This window comes from Rhea pennata, chromosome 20, assembly GCF_028389875.1.
Source record: "Rhea pennata isolate bPtePen1 chromosome 20, bPtePen1.pri, whole genome shotgun sequence".
NCBI classification, from domain to species: domain Eukaryota; kingdom Metazoa; phylum Chordata; class Aves; order Rheiformes; family Rheidae; genus Rhea; species Rhea pennata.
Genome location: NC_084682.1, coordinates 8,766,158 through 8,782,138, shown reverse-complemented (window position 1 = coordinate 8,782,138; position 15,981 = coordinate 8,766,158). Strand labels below are relative to the sequence as shown.

Below are 15,981 nucleotides of genomic sequence, written 5' to 3'. Positions count from 1 at the left end.
AGCAGGTAGAGGTGCTTCTGTGCTAGTCTAAATATCTGTGAAGTTCTTCCAGCTCCAGTGAATAGTAGCATGGTTAACATTAACAGAGTGGAGCTTGATTACAATTACATGATTGTCTTGAGCTGCTGTCAACATCAGAGTGCAAAATGCATCTTACAAGAACTGGAGCACACTGAGACCTGGTTGCTGAGGCCACAATACTCAGAAGGCTTTGGAGCAGCAGTATCTTGGCTTATGGTCAATCTCTGGTTTAAAACAAAAATCTCTAGAGCGTCATGCCACTATTTTTCTACAATGATTATATTTTTCTGGCAGCTCTGTTCTGGAAAGTACAGCAAGCATCTTTCCTGTGACTGGACCTTGTAGGTATTGTGGTGCTACAAGTAGTTAAAAGTATCTACTTCTACCAGCAGACAAAATCCTACAAAACTGAAACTACTTCTAAGGGAGTCTGAGAGCTCAACACAGCTCATGACTTTTCTGTAATCTCTTACATATCCGAACAGCGTAATGTTGATGTTTGATCCTATGAATGAAACTTCAGCAGCAGAAATAGGACACCTTCTAGGCATAGGTCAGTGTTGTGGTGGCTGCAGTCTTGTGAAGCATTAGAAAGTTTGCAGCAGGCTGCTTTTGATAATTAATACTAGCATTTGTCTTCTAATGCCTGCTTTCAGTCTAAGCTAAAACTCTGAGAATGAATGCTTGCTTTTCAGTAACTAAGCTTCAGTGAGTTAATCACTGTTAACAACCACATGTTCTGGAAACAGGGCTAAAGCAAACTGTCTGAATTTGCCACGTGATCCTTATTTCCACTGATCACTGAAGAAGAGTGGGGGAATGCCAAATATGGAAATTGAAAAGTGAGATTTTGGGGTTTGGCTGTTGGATGTGACACAGCTTTTTATGTTGCTTAAACAGGCAGTTTTCTTTGTTCTGCAGTCTTTTGTTCAGGACAGGTAGCTTGTGCATACCTGTACTCAAACTGGGTTTTGGAATACAGGGAATAGTAATACGCTGAAGTGCATCTTGGTGTTTCAAGTCAAGGCCTAATGCACTGAAGTGAGTGTAACTTCTGGCTTCTGAGACATTCTGAGGGAGTTCTTAATGCTGCACATGATGGGTCCTGACTGCTGAAGCTACTGTGTCATATAGTGGCTGAGTCAAGAGATAGCAAAGGCTGTGCTAGTGGTCATTTATGTAGCAATGCTGAATGGATAGTGACTAACTTCCAACTATGCAGCTTTTGACTGGTACTCTGGAATAGTGCTTCTCGGTCACAAATGACCTGTATGCTTACAGGTCTCAATTTGCCCAATTGTGCATGAGCGCAGCAATGGATTTATCTTAATTGATACAGGGGCTAGCAAACTCACTCAGTATCACCACACCGAGTAAACTAGTGTTTGAACTCTAGCATTGGCATGTAACTTCTGGGGAAAATGCTTGTTCTGATGCTTTGAGATACCTTAATCCTGGCTTTGTGGCAAACTATTCTTGGGGGTTATCTATTGCTAAAGCATTCTAAGAACAGATACTTTTATTGGAATGATTGTACAGTACAGAAGGGAATAATGTGTATCCATTTTCTGGACTTCTATAATGTATAGAGGGTTTCTAGCATACCCACAGATAACCTTTTTTTCTTTCACAAAAGGAGATAAATTTGCTGCAAACTTTCTCATTAAAAATGGTGCCCGTGTGAATGCTGCTACACTGGGAGACCAGGAGACTCCTCTGCACCTTGTGGCATCATACAGCCCCAAGAAGCATTCACCAGATGTCATGGCAGAGATGGCACAGATAGCAGAATCCCTCTTACAGGCTGGAGCCAATCCAAACATGCAGGACAGCAGAGGAAGGTAAATACTGTTTAAAGTAACTTCTGCTATCAGTTTGACAGATAATGGTGTAGTAACTAAGTACAGCCCACTGGGAACATGCTCAGGTCTGTCAGCAAAGCACAGATGATACTGGAATGAAGAAAGATGAAATTGTTACTTCAGTGTTTGACCTGCTGATAGCACTCAAAGTAGAAAACTGTAGGTTGAATAATTCTATCATTAAACATAGTTCAGGTATGGAAAGCTGGGGTAAACTGAGTGTTGAAACATAGGGTGAGCAGTTTTCCTTTATTGGATCACTGAACAATAAAGCAAGCTAAGTGATGACAAATGGCTCTTCCTTAAAAAAAAAAAAAAAAAAAAAAGAAAAAGAAAGAAAGAAAGAAAAAAAAAAAAAAAGAAATCATCTCAAAGAGCAGATATCTGCAGATGCCTTTTCTGGCACCAGTTTTGGTACCTGGTTACTGAAGTATAGTGTTTAAGCTGCTTTATGGGTTGGGCTGGGTTGGCAAGCAAGCATGTAAAATGATGTAGAAAGACTTTCAAAGTACATGAACTAATTTATTTTGGTAAGTTAAAGGATTTGAGCTTCTATGCTATATGATTTCAGATTAGCTATTATGTTCATGTAAAGAATTGCTTACCACTGAATTGACTGGAGCCATATCCACTGAAGGGATGGCTTAGTTTGTCCAGATGTACTTTTGCCTGAAAGCAGAGGCAAAGTCTGTTGGGGAGAGTTGGTGAAAAATCTTTGAAGTGAGACACTCCTATGCAAGATTCTCCTTACTAATTTAATTATGCTTGGCTTCAATTGCAGGACTCCATTACATGCATCAATTGTGGTCAGGAATGAACCTGTATTCAGTCAACTCCTCCACTGCAAACAGTAAGTTTCATTTGAATGCAAATTACAGTGAGCTTACTTTGTACAGAGGAGGTATGAGAATTGGTTTAACGAAAGTCTTCTAGGCCTTTTGGCCTTGTAGACTTGCAATAGGCTAGGGATGAAAAGTGTAAGGGCTTTGCATAACATAAGATGAAAGTTGTCTTCCTGAAAAATGCTAGAAGCTAAGCAAACTTGCTGTACTGTAAAGAGGAAGCAAACTGCATTTTGGTGTCTTTTTTCCAAGCAGGGTTAGCTGAAAGAATGCAGCAATAACTTTATTATAGTGGAGTCTAAAGGAGTAATAAGACTATAAGGTCGTAATACTTTTCTGGATTCAACTTAGATTCTATGTAATGCTAATACAGATGACTTACTAGGGCAAAGAAGCAGAATATTTCATTTGTCTCTGCTTCTCTTTAGTTGAATTGATAGCTCTTGTACACTGCTTACTCGCATGCAGCGGAACTTGTTTTTGCATGTGTTTCAGGGCAGTCCAAATCCTGCAATGTCACACTTCTCATAGGAACAGTGAGCTTAAACTTAAAGATACACCTTTTGATGACCTGTGGTACTTGTTCTAGAATGATATACAAAGTCTTTGAAGTACCTGAAGCTAGAGGAGATGTCTTTGACAAGTAAAAAGATTGTCAGAGAGATGTTAGATAAACTAGTACAGCTGTTAAGAGACTTCCGAGCGTTAGAAGCTGTATGGGGAACACTCTTTAAGGCATAAATTGGGAACATTTACTCTTATTTTTAGACTAGACTTGGAACTGAAGGATCACGAGGGAAGCACAGCTCTATGGCTTGCAATTCAGTATATCACCGTATCCTCTGATCAATCTGTAAATCCTTTTGAAGATGTCCCTGTTGTAAATGGAACCTCATTTGATGAGAACAGTTTTGCAGCAAGGCTGATCCAACGAGGCAGCAATACAGATGCACCAGACACAGTAACAGGTAAAACAGAGGTTTGTATTTCTGTTTAAGTGGAAGGTTGGTGGAAGTTAATTGCCTGGCTACTAACTGCATTTTCCAAAATTCAAACTGCATTAGGCTGTATAAGTAATTGGATGGAATTAGGTAAAGATTTCTGGGGAGTGGAATGCAATTGCCACAGTTGTTGCTGAGCACGTATACATAATGAATGATAAGTGGTAGTAACTTCACTCAGAGCTGGAACTCTGACAGGTCCCAAGCTGAGCTTAGTGTGCAGGAAGTAACAAAAACTGGACTCCTTGCTGGGTCCTGACATCCTTTTTACAGTTTCGAAATACATACTTGCTAAATGACAGTGCACATGACAGTGCAGCATTGGGAGAGGACAAGCAGAAGATAGTTTGAAGCCAGTGAAGAAAATGTTAATGTTGAAAGGTAGTAGGGAAGGTGCTAACATACTGGTTAGTGTTAAGATGGAGTTGGAATAGGACTAACTGTATTTAAATGTTTTTCTTAGGAAACTGCTTGCTTCAGAGGGCAGCTGGTGCTGGAAATGAGGCAGCTTCTCTCTTCCTAGCAACTCATGGAGCAAAAGTCAATCACCAAAACAAATGGGTAAAAATGTAGAAGCTTCTAGACTTCAGTCTGAAAGTTCCTTTGAATGCACGGTTCCAGAAATACAATGATCGATTTTTTTTTCAACAAAATGAGTCTCTCTCAAAAAGTGGTTAACACTAGCTTCAAACAAGTCAGAAGACCTGAGTGTTCTGTGGGTTTCATATGCTTCCTAGTAATTGGATAAGTGTTACATTGTCACAGCACTGCTCTTGCAGTATCACTGGGGGTTAACATGCTTTTAACACTTCTCCCTGCTGTAGTTAAGTCCTAGTAGTTGAAGCTTATTACAACTTCCAAAACTACATGAAGTAACCCAAGCTTTACATACCCCTAAAAATGGGTATAGTAGTTTAAAAGCTACTTCTGTAGTTCATGACTTCTTGTCTCAAGCTTTTAACCTAATGCCCTGTTCATTACAGGGAGAAACACCCCTGCATACAGCATGTAGGCATGGCCTAGCAAACCTGACAGCAGAACTTCTGCAGCAAGGAGCCAATCCTAACATCCAAACTGCAGAAGCAGTTCTCTGTCAAAAGGATGCATCTTCTCCAACAGTAGAGAATGTCTATCTGCAAACTCCCCTTCACATGGCTATTGCTCATAATCATCCAGATGTGGTGTCGGTCATCCTGGAACAAAAAGGTATCTTTTTTTTCTGCTTCAGACTATATTGATTTTTTTTTTATGATGGACTGGCATGTCTAGTTGCTAACTAAACTGTGTTAGAAAAAACTACAAATAACGTGTTTTTCTTTAGCTTTTGTTTAATTAGATCAATTAACAAGACTGGTTAAAAAAGCAGGTGACTGGTTTAAAACTAGAATATTAAGTTGTCTTGAGCACTGTGTATTACTGATCTTTTTCCAATGCTCCACCATGGATAGTGGACTTGAACCTCTAGCTATTCTGGCTGTACAATTGAGATCCCCTTCCTCCCTTCTGAGTGTTCAGTTCAGGTAAATGCAAGAATCCACTAAAAACAGATGGAAATGTCACCACAGGAAGATGCCCTCTATATCTACTTCAACTCCTTCAGTAAGAGGATTTTGAACAGTCGGTGTGACTGTAGTGGCAGTATTAGATTTGAAGGAATGCTGAAATATTAGTGGAGTTCTCCACTTATGGCATCTAGGATACCTACCAGATTCAACTGGCATAGATGAGATTTGGTGGGGAGGGGTGAACTGAGGAGTACATCTTCCTTCCCAACAAGCTGAGAAGGAGGGATGCTGACATCATCTTGGAATATAGCCTGCTGTAAAGTCTTCATGCTCAAAGCTTTATATAAAGCCACCCAGTTCAGAAGCAGAGATACTAATAGCTGAAGGCTGAGCCCCTTATGCAGAAAGCTGAACAGCTTGGCAGTATGAGTATTAAGAATTGGTGATTATTGCCGCTCTTGCCTAGTCCTAAACAGCCCCAGTATTTGGGGAAACACAAGATAACTTATTACTTGTTCAGGAAGAGATTTTTTCTTTTTTTTCTTTTTTTCTTTTTTCTTTTTCTCCAAACTGAATAGTTTATTTGAAAATGTTAAAGATGCAGGAGTAGCAATGTCAGTCAGCAGCTGTATATCAAACACAAGAATGCTCTAACTCTGCATGCTTTGTTCTAGCTAATGCTCTTCATGCTACCAACAACTTGCAAATCATTCCTGACTTTAGTTTAAAGGACTCGAGAGATCAGACTGTGCTGGGATTGGCTTTGTGGACAGGTAAGTACCAGCAAACAAAATGAGATGTAAATATCTGGAAGACATGATGTGAATAAGACTTTTTGGGGATAAAGCAACAGCTGTGGGTTTGTGGCATGAGTTTTGCTGCTGATGAGAAACTGAAGGAGAGTCTGAGGTGGTGATTTTTAGCTTCTAAAAATGAACATTCATATCTAGCTTACTGATGGGAGATTTTTAGCCCTGCAGCTTCACTTGTTCACTAGGGGGTGGTCTGGAGCTTCTTCCTACAACTCCACTTGCAGCTGTGTGGAATTGCTCTGGCGTGTGAACTCCTTCATTGGTGTTTTTCATTGGTTTACCATATTGTGTCTGTTCATGGTTAACTCTGTAGAACCTGGTTAATACACTAACCTTACTTTTTACGAAGGGAAGATGGATTACTTTAAGTGCCTGTGAAGGGGAGTGGAACTAAAGTAACGTATTGGAAGATGCTTTCTTGCCTGAAAAGGGGAGGGGGATAGTTTGGGGAAAACTCGATAGTCAGTCTGCTTTAGCCTTCCTTGTTTGGACATCCTTAAAAGAAGGTGGTTGTGTGGTCAGCACAGAATGAGTTTAAGTGTGGTCCTACTGAGCTGCAAACAGCTGTATAGAGAATGACTTTGGAGCTTAATGAGATATGATGCAGAACACTTAATTGTACTCTATTCTGAAGTGCCAGATATCATCCATGTGTAAAAACACTTATTGTCCAGTCTTCTGCTTTTTCCTTTCAAATGACTTTAAGGAAATTAAAATGTAGATTTCTGTTAATCTAATAACTTAATTTCCAAGAATGAGAGAAACCATAAGCTAGACGCTTGCTTGATACTGTAATGGGCATGTGAACGGCTAATGAATGTAACACCAGAAGTCGGTATTGTTCTTGAACAAAAAAATTAGAGGAAGTATGAAGGATTAGGCTAGGTGTGGACCTTACTAGATTTAGGCTGGCAGAGCTAAGAGAAAAAATTCTGCTGTATTTCCAACCATATCTGGTGTCTTAAAGCAAGACAAAAAAGGAGTTGGTATTCAGTATTCTACAGTTAGTCCATCAATGAACATCCAGGTTATAGTTATGAGCTGGTTTAACTTATGTATGTAAGTTTTCTAATGTTGAATCAGTGTGCCTCTTTTATTGAAATTTGAAAGCTTGAAGCCTTATTTATGAAGCTTTAGAGGGTCTCTGAACTGAAGATAAAATACTAATGAGCTGTAAATCTTCAGGCATGCATACAATAGCAGCTCAGCTGCTTGGATCTGGGGCATCCATCAATGACACAATGTCGGACGGGCAGACTCTACTACATATGGCAATACAGAGACAAGATAGTAAGAGCGCACTGTTTCTGCTGGAACATCAGGCAGATATAAATGTCAGGTAAGATCTTAACTGATGCAACACTAAGTTGAATCTGTGTTTAGGAGCAGGTGGTGATTACTGCCCTTATGTAACCGCTTGAAGTTAGAGTTCAGATTTTTATAGTCATGCATTTGGCCTTTTTTATGGAACTAATTATGGCTGATGGGCCATATATGCAAATTTGAAGCTATTTATAGCTCTATCAGAATCCACTCTTGGGATTGCAGAAGATATCACTTTATTCTAGAGAAAAGAGGGTCCTCTTATCATAAACTCTCAAGTCCCAGAGAGTACTGAACTCCTGTAGTTTCCCTTCTACTTAGCAGCTTGCTGGAGCTCTATGCCTTCTACTATTTAAACTAAATTAGGTGTCACCCCAGCAGCTAGACTCAGATACAACTTGCATCATGAGTTTGTCTTGAGACAAGCTATTAAACTTAACAAAAAATTATCTGCTTACACGTGGCTGACATGCTTTCTTCACAATTCTGCTATGTTTACACCCTAATGAGTATGATGGGGATAAACTGCCTGATGCTGCTGTTCTGATTTCAGAGTTCCTTTGCAGTTGGTATTTGACTGTGATAACACTTGAAGTTTACCATAGTATAAACACACCTGGTCCTTTCCTCTGGCAGGAGGCCTTTGCTCTAAGGGAAACTCAGTGTTCAATGGCTGAGCTTAAAGAAATGAGAAAGGAAAGTGTCTCTGAGCAGCATGGTAGCATTCTTAGCTCAGGCTTTAGAAACGATACATTTGCTACTTAGAAAAAGTAAGATTAAACTGTGTAGCTGTGATGAAAGACTGTCTTGGTAAGTTTGCTTGATTGTAGATTTTTATCATAGCAGAAATGCATACATGCAGGGATAATACTAGTCTTTTCCAGTAGGTTATTGTAACAATGGGTTTAACTTCTAGTGGAGTAGTAACGGACTTCAAACTGTATGTCTTACAGAACACAAGATGGAGAGACTGCCCTACAACTAGCCATAAAAAACCAGCTCCCTCTTGTGGTTGATGCTATTTGTACTAGAGGAGCAGACATGTCTGTGCCAGATGAGAAAGGAAATCCACCTTTATGGCTTGCTTTGGAAAACAACTTGGAAGATATTGCATCAACTCTGGTAAGGCTGTAAATCTGCTTATTTAGTCTCACTTTTTATCTCACTAGCAATGAAGTGCTAACTAGCAGAAATGAACTGCTAGTGCATGATGAGAACAAAGTAGTCCTATAGCACTATCTAAATTTGAGTTTTTCTTTGCTCCTCTTTCTTAGGAAACTTTCTCTAAACACTGCAGTTCTAAATAGTTAAATACCTTGCAGTTACTATAACAAAGGTACAAAATAAGGCATCAGAATTTCTGATTCTGGAGAGCAAAGTGCTGTAGCATCTAGTTTCCAAAGGATTTATTAAATGTCAATCTGTAGCATATAAAGACTTGTGTAAAGGTCAGCTTCCTAAATAAGACGGAACACCTAATTTTACTCTGTATATGCTTTAGAGAGACAGTACACTGTCTCTTTTCTTTTCAAGACTAGTTCCTATTCCTGCATAGGTGATCTAGCAGGCAACTTGCTGGTATGAGACACAAGTAGACTTCCTTATGTCTACTGTATAAGGAAGGAAGTTACCTGAAAATTATCTCTGATATCCAGCTGCTATCTGTTAGATTGAGACAAATATTTAAACTTATCTGACAGGCTGGGAAATAAGTCTTGTGACTGTACTTGACCATTTGGGCTGGTATCAGATAAGAGTACTTAGAGTTAAGGCTTAAATGTTGTAAATGAGTTCATAAAATGGAGTGGAGCAAGTCTTGAGCAATATGGCACTTAAATAGTTTTTAATGCATCTGTCAAATAGCCATGTAGGGTAACTTCTTCCAGCAGTGTATGGCAAAACAAGTAAATGAACCAGACCTTCACAGGCTGTCATCTGATGCTGCTTCACTTCTTTAGGTGCTTGTCATTTTTTGGAAAGTAAGGTAGCTTCGTATTACCTGAACTTGCTTAAGACCTCTCTATTTAACATATATGGGTGATTATCTGAATAAAGTGTTGTTTAACATTACCTAGTTAAGTATTAGACCAATCAGCTATTGTTCTGGAAGACATTAAAGTAGCTTCCTAAAACTAGACGACTGTCACAAGAACAGATCAGGCATCTCTAATTCTACCCCTAAGGCATGATGTTTCAGAAGAATTAGTCAAGGACATATAAAGTATTAGGTGCATTTTGGAGTCTTACAGAAAACTTCATTGCATTACTGTGCTCATTCCAGGTTAGGCACGGCTGTGATTCAACCTGTTGGGGGTCAGGACCAAGTGGGTGCTTACAGACTCTTCTTCATAGAGCTATTGATGAAAACAGTGAACAAATAGCATGCTTTCTTATTCGCAGGTAAGACTCTTTCCTAAAATACAAACTTTCCAATGTACATATACATTTTCCTTGCTTAAACTAATTGAATGCTATTTTGAGCCAGTAGCAGGTATGTGCTTCATTAACCTCTTAGTGAGTGAATAGCACATACGGAAGCTTGGCTAATCTTAAAGACATGTTTTAATGTCATCAAGAACATGATGCTAGCTCAGATAAATTCCTAGTTTTAGTTTGACTCTTTATATTTACATAGAATGTGTCATCAGATTCTGGATTAGTTCTTTAAAGTCTGACCCATTCCCCCCCCCCTTTTTTGGGGGGGTAACTGCTTAAGTCTGGATTAAACGTGTTAACTTGACTTTCTTACTTTTCTCTAGTGGTTGTGATGTGAATAGCCCTAGAAAGCCAGGTCCTAATGGAGAAGGAGAAGAAGAAGCTCATGATGGACAGACACCCCTGCACTTGGCAGCCTGCTGGGGACTAGAAGAGGTGATCCAGTGCCTTTTGGAGTTTGGTGCCAATGTCAATGCTCAGGTCTGTAGAGAAATGGTGGATAGATTCTATTGACATTGGTTCTCTATATTGAACATAGTGAAAACAAATTTCCATCTCAGCAGTGTTCTTTTGCTTGATAGAAAAAGATTGCTTCTATTTATGGCTGAGCCAGTACAATGACTGGCTGCAGTTTTGTGGTTTTTTCTGATCTGCTCATATGGTGGGTTAATTCAGGAAGCTATACTAGCAGGAAAATACTGATACAGAAGACTTCTTTTCATGTTAGCTTATTGTTAGCATAGTGCTCTGAATTCAACTCCTCTATTCCTAGCGTGAATTAAGGAAGGGACCAAGACTGTCTTCTGTAGAAATGAATTATTAGATCAACTGTAGTATAAAACTGCAGAATGCTCTAATAGGTTATTAGCATGTGTTTGGGAAGTGTATTCTGTCACTGAGCATTCTGGAGTGAGTAATTTGAGTTGTACTTAATAGTTCTTGATTATGTAGTAATCCTTGAACAGAAGCTTGACAAAGAGCAACAGGAGAAATAAACACAAGGTTTTTAAGGTCTTCATGCTACTTAGAATCATGACATCAAAACTGCGTCATGAAGCTATGGGTATGAACAGCTTCCTGATATGGACGAGTGATTAAACGTACCTTATCAAAATTTGAACTTTAGTATACTGCTTGCAAAACATATATGCATCTGACACATTGTACTTTTTAATGATCCAGCTATTTTCCTGATGACAAATTAATAATACTGTAAAACAAATGACATTAACTACCAGACAACAATATTTGTTTTGAAAGCATTCTGTTTCAATGCTTGACTGTTGTCTTAAATGCTCATCTTTGCCCCCTAAATGACTTGACTGTATGGGGACAGTTCTGAGCTACTTGCAAGGCTATATAACACAGTGGATTGAGGTCAGCCTAGTTGCTACAGAGTTGTAATGAGAGCTCAAGTCATGATGCAAGTGAAGTAAGTGTTTAATGTCCCAGCAGAAGACTATAAGCTAGGTCACAAACTAAAAAGCTTCCCTCCTTCCTCGAAGATGGGGAAGGATTTGTGTATTACTGCATCTTCATGCAATGAACTTTGTGGCTTCCTTCTAGGATGCAGAAGGAAGAACTCCAATCCATGTTGCCATTAGCAACCAACATAATGTTATCATTCAGCTTATGATTTCACATCCAGAAATAAAGCTAAGTGTACGTGACAGGCAAGGAATGACTCCCTTTGCGTGTGCTATGACGTACAAAAACAACAAGGCAGCTGAAGCAATTCTGAAGAGGGAGCCAGGAGCTGCTGAACAGGTAAGATGAGAGCATTCAAGGCATGTTTGTCTGTCTTACTGCATTAGATTGCAGTAGCAGATGTTCCACAAGCAAGCTCTGCTTTATCCTTTTCTGGTTCTGTATGCAACAAAGTTTGCCAGATTCTAATCTTCCATAGCAGGATTTATTAGGAAACTGTAGATGTACATGTGCTTTTCATGAGAAAATCAAGGGTCAGCGTCTTACCAAACCTTTTAGTCTTACCTCCTCAATATTAAATTGAGGAACAGCCATACATATATGTAAGGAGAAGGTGCCAACTCTTAACTTTTCTGGGATGTTTTGTGATGGACTAGTACAGAAGCAGCCTGTTACCTAGCTCTTTTAGAGAAGCTGATGAAAACAAACCCTGTTCTAAAACAATTAAGTGATAGGTGTTATGCTGTACTGTTGAACTATGAAACCTCCAACTGTATCTTCAGGCTTCTGGTGTGACACTTCAGGCAGCTGCTCAGCAGTTTCTTCCTACCATGTGTAAGTTAATTACTAGTAATTAAGTATTTGAGTGCTTAGTGAGCTCTTGCTACACATCTAAAACTTGCATATAAATATAGGCTAGTTCTAAATATGCTTTAACATCACCTTTAAGACAGATATGAACAGCAACATGCACTTGGTGTTAAGCCATCATATGCACACAGTTTGCATTAGTGTGGCAAGATTGCATGTTGCTTCCTTCTACAGTGTTAACTACCTGATTTACTCAAGTTTGTCTCATTGGTTAAGTGAGTTTGTTCATCATTAACTGCTGCTTCATGCTTACGATGACAGCTGTTAACTTTTTTTCTGTCTGTCTTAATACTCTACTGTGTGGTCAAGAAATGACAGGGTTGTGAAGTAGAAATAAAATAGCTTGAAGCAGACTAGTGTGGGCAGATGGTACTGACAGTTTCTTTGCTCAGTTTATTTGATAATGAAATAGGTAAGTATCCACTGTCAAGCAGTGAAAGGAGCAAGACTCTACAGTTCACAACTAGAGGGAGCAAGTATCTAAGTGGAGATAGGTTCTACTGCATAACTACTTGCTGTTCTACAGAAGTAACATAAGGGTTTCATTCCACATGCCCTTTCTGCCACAGGTTGATAATAAAGGTCGGAATTTCCTTCATGTAGCTGTTCAGAATTCTGACATTGAGAGTGTGCTGTTCCTGATAAGTGTCCAGGCCAATGTAAACTCTCGGGTCCAGGATGCCTCAAAACTAACACCTCTCCACCTGGCTGTACAAGCTGGCTCAGAGATCATTGTGCGTAATCTGGTATGTACTGGGGAGTCTTTCACTTCTTAGAAGGCCACATTGATAAGTCTTAATGCTGACTGACTGCCTACAGGCTAGAGAAGTTCCCTTAAGCTGACACTTGGTCTGAAACAGACCTCTAACTTGCCTGAAGTTACCATGGGTCAGACTGTTTGAGATGCACCAGTAGCCTTCATGTAAGCATGCCTGGCTCACAGCAGTCACTGGATAATGCACCTTAGCTGATCTTACCTTGCACTTTCTGCAGATAGGAATTTAAGTAGCTCAGTAATGATAGCATTATGTACATATTGGCCAGACATCTAGAAGTATCTCTGTACAGTGGAGTCTTGTGTACTGCATTCATAGGACTATTTTCATATCTGAAACATGTTCTTGAAGACATTCTTTCTTGCATCGTGACAGCTGCTTGCAGGTGCCCAGCTGAATGAATTGACTAAGCATCGTCAGACTGCTCTTCACTTAGCAGCTCAGCAAGACTTGCCCACAATTTGTTCAGTTCTTTTGGAGAACGGAGTAGACTTCGCAGCTCTGGATGAAAATGGAAACAATGGTAAACTAGAAGTTCTTCAAGTGGATATGTACATGGAAACACTCCAGTAGGCCTGTTTGTAGTATCCCTTAGTGGTAGAGACTGGTCATTTAAAGGGCTCTCTCTTCAAAGACAAAAAAGGAAAATCCAAAAAAAGTCAAAGCTGGTAGAACGAGTTTTGGAGATGGACAAGGAAGGTGGGGAAATACCAGCTGAAGTAGCTCAGCTGGGAGAGCATTAGACTGAAGATCTAAAGGTCCCTGGTTCACGCCCCAGCTTCAGCAAGGGGGGTCCTTGTTGCTACAACCCTGTCTACCATGCTCTAGGTGACCCTGTTTGAGCAGGGGGGTTGGACTTAGATGATCTCCAGAGGTCCCTTCCAACCTTACTGATTCTGTAATCTGTGAAATAGAAAGGGAGTGCTTCTGTCTATTGGGCTGCAATTATTGCTGATGTTAACTACTTTAGATTCTTGAAGCTTCTCTTCTACTCTTTTTTTCAGCTCTTCATCTGGCAGTGATGCATGGCCGTCTAAACAATATCCGGGTCCTCCTCACAGAGTGCAATGTAGATGCAGAAGCCTTTAATATTAGGTAACTAGTATAGCCTTAACAGACTTGAGGGTCATGGTGGAGGGGGAACCAGTATATCTTTAATGGGTGTGCTGGTATAACTAGATATGGAATTAAAGATTTGGCTTGGATTATAGCCTTTCTACACTAATCTTACAGTGAAGCATGCAGAGCATGCTTTGTCTAAACACCATAGAAATTACCTTCCTCTTCTTGGTATGCATTAGGTAGTTGTGTGATGCATTTTGAATTAAGTGTTGCATTGTTCAAGTTTGCAACCCAATTTGAAAACAAAGCTAGCTGGAGTGGGTAACTAAACAGACTGATCTGGAGAATATACTTCCCCCCAACAGAGGCCAATCACCAATGCATATTTTGGGACAATATGGGAAAGACAATGCTGCAGCCATCTGTGAGCTCTTCTTGGAGTGCATGCCAGAATACCCTCTAGACAAACCTGATGCTGAAGGAAACACAGGTAGGTGAGCTCAACAGCTGTTAAACTTTAACGTCACTTAAGTAATATTAGTGGTATGTCACTTTTAAAGCATAACTAATTGGCAGTAGAATGTTAAATGCAGTAAGATAGAAACATTACCCTTATACTTCAGGGAATAGAAATTCTGTCCTAGATTGAGTGAAAATGAAGACCTACTCTGTGTTAGCAGGGAATTGTCTTTTATTTTTCAGTGCTCCTTTTGGCATATATGAAGGGGAATGCTAACTTGTGCCGTGCAATAGTGAGAGCTGGGGCTCGTCTTGGGGTTAACAATAATCAAGGAGTCAACATCTTCAACTACCAGGTTGCTACAAAACAGCTTCTCTTTAGACTGTTGGGTAAGTGCCTCTTGCTACAGTTGGAAAGTGGGTTTTTAGCTTAGGCTTCTGAGATACTTAGTGTGAGAAAGAACTTTGGACATCTGATGTAAAGTACTAATTCCAGAGGTGCTGAACATCTTGTAAATATCCTATCGCTTTGAATGAGGGATACAAATACTCATCTAAAGACCAGCTGGAAAATTGCCCGGTGTGCATATGAGAGCCCTCTCAAACTTGAATGTGTACTTCCTTTTTCTGAAAGGATGAATGTGGGGATCCTGGTTGGTGTAGTCTAATGTGGCTTAAAATTAGACTTTGCTTTAACTTGCTACTGTACATTTCTTGCGAATAATATGGGATTGATGAAACTCATTATGGATTTCATACAAACAAAAGTGCAGCTACTGCAGCTGTAGTTAAATCAATTATATTGAGTGATACCTAAAACAGTGGAAAGCTTACTTAATGTTAACATACTCCTTTAGGTGTCAGAGTCTATTTTGCCTTTATACTTTGCCTCTAACAGATATGCTGACAAAAGAACCTCCCTGGTGTGATGGCTCCAACTGCTATGAATGCACTGCCAAATTTGGAGTCACAACAAGAAAGCATCACTGGTAATGTATGGCACATCTTGCTGTGCTTGCAAGGAAACAAATTTCCTTTCCAAATGTAGCAAGGTTTGTTCCTTCTGCCACTTTCAGACACCCCCATGTTAACATTAAGTGCATAACTGCTAATCAAGCTGAAACATTCCACCTTGCCTACTTGTTAAAGCAGTAATAAGCTATTAGAAAAAGCAGTCTGTGCATCTAAGAAATATTTCAGGCTTGTTGGAAACAAGAAATGTCAACATTCCAGTAGTGGAACAGAAGATTCAGAGGCCTACTGCTAGCAGGGGCCTATTTACTCAAAAATGGGTGATACTTAGACACTTCCTGACAGCTTAGGTTAGGTTTGCTGTTTGCAGTATGAAAATAGCTGAAGATACTGGTATCGGTTGCTTTTGTGTAGCTCTGGGCTGCCTTTTCTTAACTAATCTGAACTTCTGTAATACATGCTGGGTTAGATACTAAGCTAGACTTTTTTCCTCATAAGCCAGGTAAGACTCCCTGGTTAGCATTTTGCCTAAATTTATGCACAAGCGACAGTTGGAGTGGTAGTAGGTGACTTGACTGTTACAGACGTAGCACATCTTTTGGGTTTGGAATT

At 39.7% G+C, this 15,981-nt stretch overlaps 1 protein-coding gene across 1 annotated transcript in view; it reads left to right on the top strand.

The window, feature by feature from the left end:
* The window catches only part of ANKFY1 (ankyrin repeat and FYVE domain containing 1), a 35,638-nt gene that overhangs the window by 14,886 nt on the left and 4,771 nt on the right, over positions 1-15,981 (top strand). The window contains exons 8-24 of the mRNA XM_062592652.1: positions 1,658-1,862; positions 2,665-2,733; positions 3,494-3,693; positions 4,190-4,287; positions 4,710-4,932; positions 5,906-6,004; positions 7,229-7,382; positions 8,320-8,488; positions 9,648-9,766; positions 10,126-10,282; positions 11,369-11,569; positions 12,670-12,846; positions 13,252-13,399; positions 13,881-13,971; positions 14,304-14,428; positions 14,641-14,787; positions 15,296-15,386. Of these exons, the coding sequence (XP_062448636.1) occupies positions 1,658-1,862; positions 2,665-2,733; positions 3,494-3,693; positions 4,190-4,287; positions 4,710-4,932; positions 5,906-6,004; positions 7,229-7,382; positions 8,320-8,488; positions 9,648-9,766; positions 10,126-10,282; positions 11,369-11,569; positions 12,670-12,846; positions 13,252-13,399; positions 13,881-13,971; positions 14,304-14,428; positions 14,641-14,787; positions 15,296-15,386 (2,473 nt within the window). The remainder of the gene's footprint in view (positions 1-1,657; positions 1,863-2,664; positions 2,734-3,493; positions 3,694-4,189; positions 4,288-4,709; positions 4,933-5,905; positions 6,005-7,228; positions 7,383-8,319; positions 8,489-9,647; positions 9,767-10,125; positions 10,283-11,368; positions 11,570-12,669; positions 12,847-13,251; positions 13,400-13,880; positions 13,972-14,303; positions 14,429-14,640; positions 14,788-15,295; positions 15,387-15,981) is intronic.